We start from the raw sequence: 3,178 nt of genomic DNA, 5'->3' as shown, positions 1-3,178 counted from the left end.
GTGAAAAAGGGCGGCCTGTAGTGTAGTGGTCAGGGTACATGACTGGGACAGGCAAGTGTAGCCACAATATGATCCACACTGCCGTTGGGCCCTTGAGCAAGGCCCTTAACCCGGCATTGCTCCAGGGGAGGATTGTCTCCTGCTTAGTCTAATCAACTGTATGTTGCTCTGGATAAGGGCGTCTGCCAAATGCCAATAATGTAATGTAATGTAATGTAATAATGCTGAACATCGCCTGTTCAGAGAACGGCCACTCTGGGAGAAGGACTGAGGATGATCAACGCGTAAATGAAAAATAAATATTTATTTGTTTTCATAATTTCTCCACAGGTTGTTCAATGTTACAGAATGCAATGTTCTCAGGATATTAGGCACATAACAATGTATGAGGTTGAAAATTAATTTAAAAGATAAAAAAAAAATAAAAAAAATAAACTGAATTGCACAATTACTCTCTCTCTCTCTCTCTCTCTCTCTCTCTCTCTTCTATTTCTGTTTATTTTTGCTTCATAACCACACAACTGTGTGCACTACAGTGCATTATGTAATATATGTAATATATTGAATTACAAAAATAGTTAAAAAAATTTATTTTCCTAAAAAAAGCAGAACATACAAATGACAGGAGATGGCAGTGACCATTATTATAATGCAACATATTAGATTGTATAATGCATATTAAATGTAAATTCTAGTTATAATATTGATAATATGTTCAGTAAACACAATTGTATGACACCATATACAGACAACAGAACCCAAGTCTTATGTGATAATAAGTTATTTTTAAACAATTCATCTTTAAAAATATTTCTTGTAAAAGGCACAGCTGTTTCACATACTTACGGGGGACTTTATGTTTCACATAAACGTTCACAAATTTTGTTTCACAAAAAGTTCTCTCATTTCAGACGAGATTAAATGCTATTTCTGAGTATTTTTCACAGATGGATTGTCAAGTAAATTTTTTTTTAACCACAATTTTCCGAAGGTATATCATTTTTAAATTCCTAAATATGTGTTGTTTTTTAGTTCTCACTCACTACCTACAGCACATCCAACTCTGTGTCACTCCACAAAGCCTCATATTTTGGAAACTAAGCCTGCAAACGCTTTTGAGGAACCGTTTTAAAGCAAAGGTTACAGAGTGGAATAGGCTGAGCCTGCTCACCTGTTCAATACACGAGGAAGCATAGGTACTACGTGCTACTGTAGGTTATTATTTTATTATATTTGTTTGTTGGAATTTCTTAAAGACTCATATAAAGATTTTTTTTTTTTTTTTACAGAAAGACCAATGTCCTCTTTCTGTAGGAAAAAGAAAATGGCGATACTGCACTGTACTTTTCCGATAAAAAAATAAAATAAAATAAAAAATGTTTACTGGCGAAAGTAATCCACGCTGGGGACGTGCTACAAACCGGCAGAGGAAACAGATGCTGAAGGAAGTCACTGCCAGGAGATCTGGCCTTTCGGCGCCCCTGCCACGCCCAGCACCACCTTCCCGTCCGAGTTGAAGTAGAAGGTGCCGGAGTCCAGGGTCAGTTCGAAGGGGTCCCAGCTTTGATGCTGAGGCGCCAGCAGAGCGTTGGACAGCGCGTTGGACGCGGCGTTGGGGCCGGCGTGGCCGGCGGCGCCGGCGTGGTTGCCGGTGGGCTGCAGGTAGGTCAGACGGGCCTGGTTCTGGGGCAGACTCTGCGCCAGGCTGTGCGTGAGGATGGGACCCGGGCGCCCTCGCTCCCTCCAGTCCTCCTGCTGCTGCCGGTGGATCTTCATGTGAGCGTTGCGGCTCTTGATCTTGTAGAACATTCTGGGGGGGCGGGAGCGCGGACAGGATCAACACGGGAGGATTCTGAACGGGACGCCGAATTGAGCCGTGATTGGCGGGAGGATTCTGAACTGAAGGCTGAATTGAGCCGTGATTGGCGGGAGGATTCTGAACTGAAGGCTGAATTGAGCTGTGATCGGCGGGAGGATTCTGAACTGAAGGCTGAATTGAGCCGTGATTGGCGGGAGGATTCTGAACTGAAGGCTGAATTGAGCCGTGTTTGGCGGGAGGATTCTGAATTGAACGCCGAATTGAGCCATGTTTGGCGGGAGGATTCTGAACTGAAGGCTGAATTGAGCCGTGATTGGCGGGAGGATTCTGAACTGAAGGCTGAATTGAGCCGTGATTGGCGGGAGGATTCTGAATTGAACGCTGAATTCAGCCGTGATTGGCGGGAGGATTCTGAACTGAATGCTGAATTGAGCCGTGATTGGGGATACTCACTTTCCACACTGCTTGCACGGGAAGTTTGCAGCCAATGAGGGACTTTGAACGGGCTCCTCCATCGGCACCGGCGTCAAAAGAGTGTGCGAGATCGGGAACGGCTGAGAAAAACGACAGCAAGTGACAATCACAATCATCACAATCATCCGTAAAGTGGCAACACCGTTTGATTCAGTCAGCAGTCAGCAGTAACGTTTCCACAGAGCGCTTCGGGCATCAACTGGAACTAATATGTCATGTAAACACATCAGCATCAGAGGAATTATTTTTAAATATATATTTTTTAATTTTTTCACAAATTTTGGTCTAACCCAGATCTGGTTCAGCACGAAATTATTTTACCACAAGCTTGATAAGGACGGCAAACATACTGTAGCACTCTTAGGTATGTCACACTAATCACAAATAGTCAAATCTAAAACCAGCCCATTTAAAACGCACATACACCGAAAATGAGTGTTGCCATTTAAACAATGTATCTGCAAACCCAACAATCTAATGTGTTTCCAGTTCCAATATCTCAGGTAAAACTTCACGCTGTTTCAATGTTTCACTACTTTGCCCAGAAATGTTTTCTAATTTTCTATTTGCAGTGATTTGAGTTCGAGTTGAAATCGCGCTTCTTCGTAACTCATAAAATTATTTTCAAATGAAATACTAATTACTTTCCGCACTTATCTCTGCTAAGCATGAAAGCAATTCACAAGTCCTTTCATGGTCTGACTTGCTCAAATTGAAGAAACCATGAACTTGTGCCCTGGACTATATAAAGTGCGTCGCAGAGCACCAGAAAAGCAGTATAAAAAACGGCCTCAGTACTTGTTCATTTGAGTGATGTTCAGCGCTTTTGATCCCAATTCAAATCCCAGCCATTTTAACTGAATGTGATCAAGGGTACATTTATAA

The 3,178-nt window shown here is 42.4% G+C and overlaps 1 protein-coding gene across 1 annotated transcript in view; it reads right to left on the bottom strand.

Annotated features, from left to right (window-relative positions):
* Positions 1-285: 285 nt before the first annotated feature.
* The window catches only part of si:dkey-19b23.10 (transcriptional-regulating factor 1), a 10,936-nt gene continuing 8,043 nt past the window's right edge, over positions 286-3,178 (bottom strand). Inside the window, exons 11-12 of the mRNA XM_061233437.1 lie at positions 2,273-2,373; positions 286-1,810 (exon numbers count right to left, since the gene is read on the bottom strand). Coding sequence (XP_061089421.1) covers positions 1,450-1,810; positions 2,273-2,373 — 462 coding nt within the window. The 3' untranslated portion in view covers positions 286-1,449. The remainder of the gene's footprint in view (positions 1,811-2,272; positions 2,374-3,178) is intronic.

This window comes from Conger conger, chromosome 3 (assembly GCF_963514075.1).
Source record: "Conger conger chromosome 3, fConCon1.1, whole genome shotgun sequence".
Lineage (NCBI taxonomy): Eukaryota > Metazoa > Chordata > Actinopteri > Anguilliformes > Congridae > Conger > Conger conger.
The sequence above is the reverse complement of the archived record's forward strand: the minus strand, read 5'-3'. Positions and strand labels throughout refer to the sequence as shown.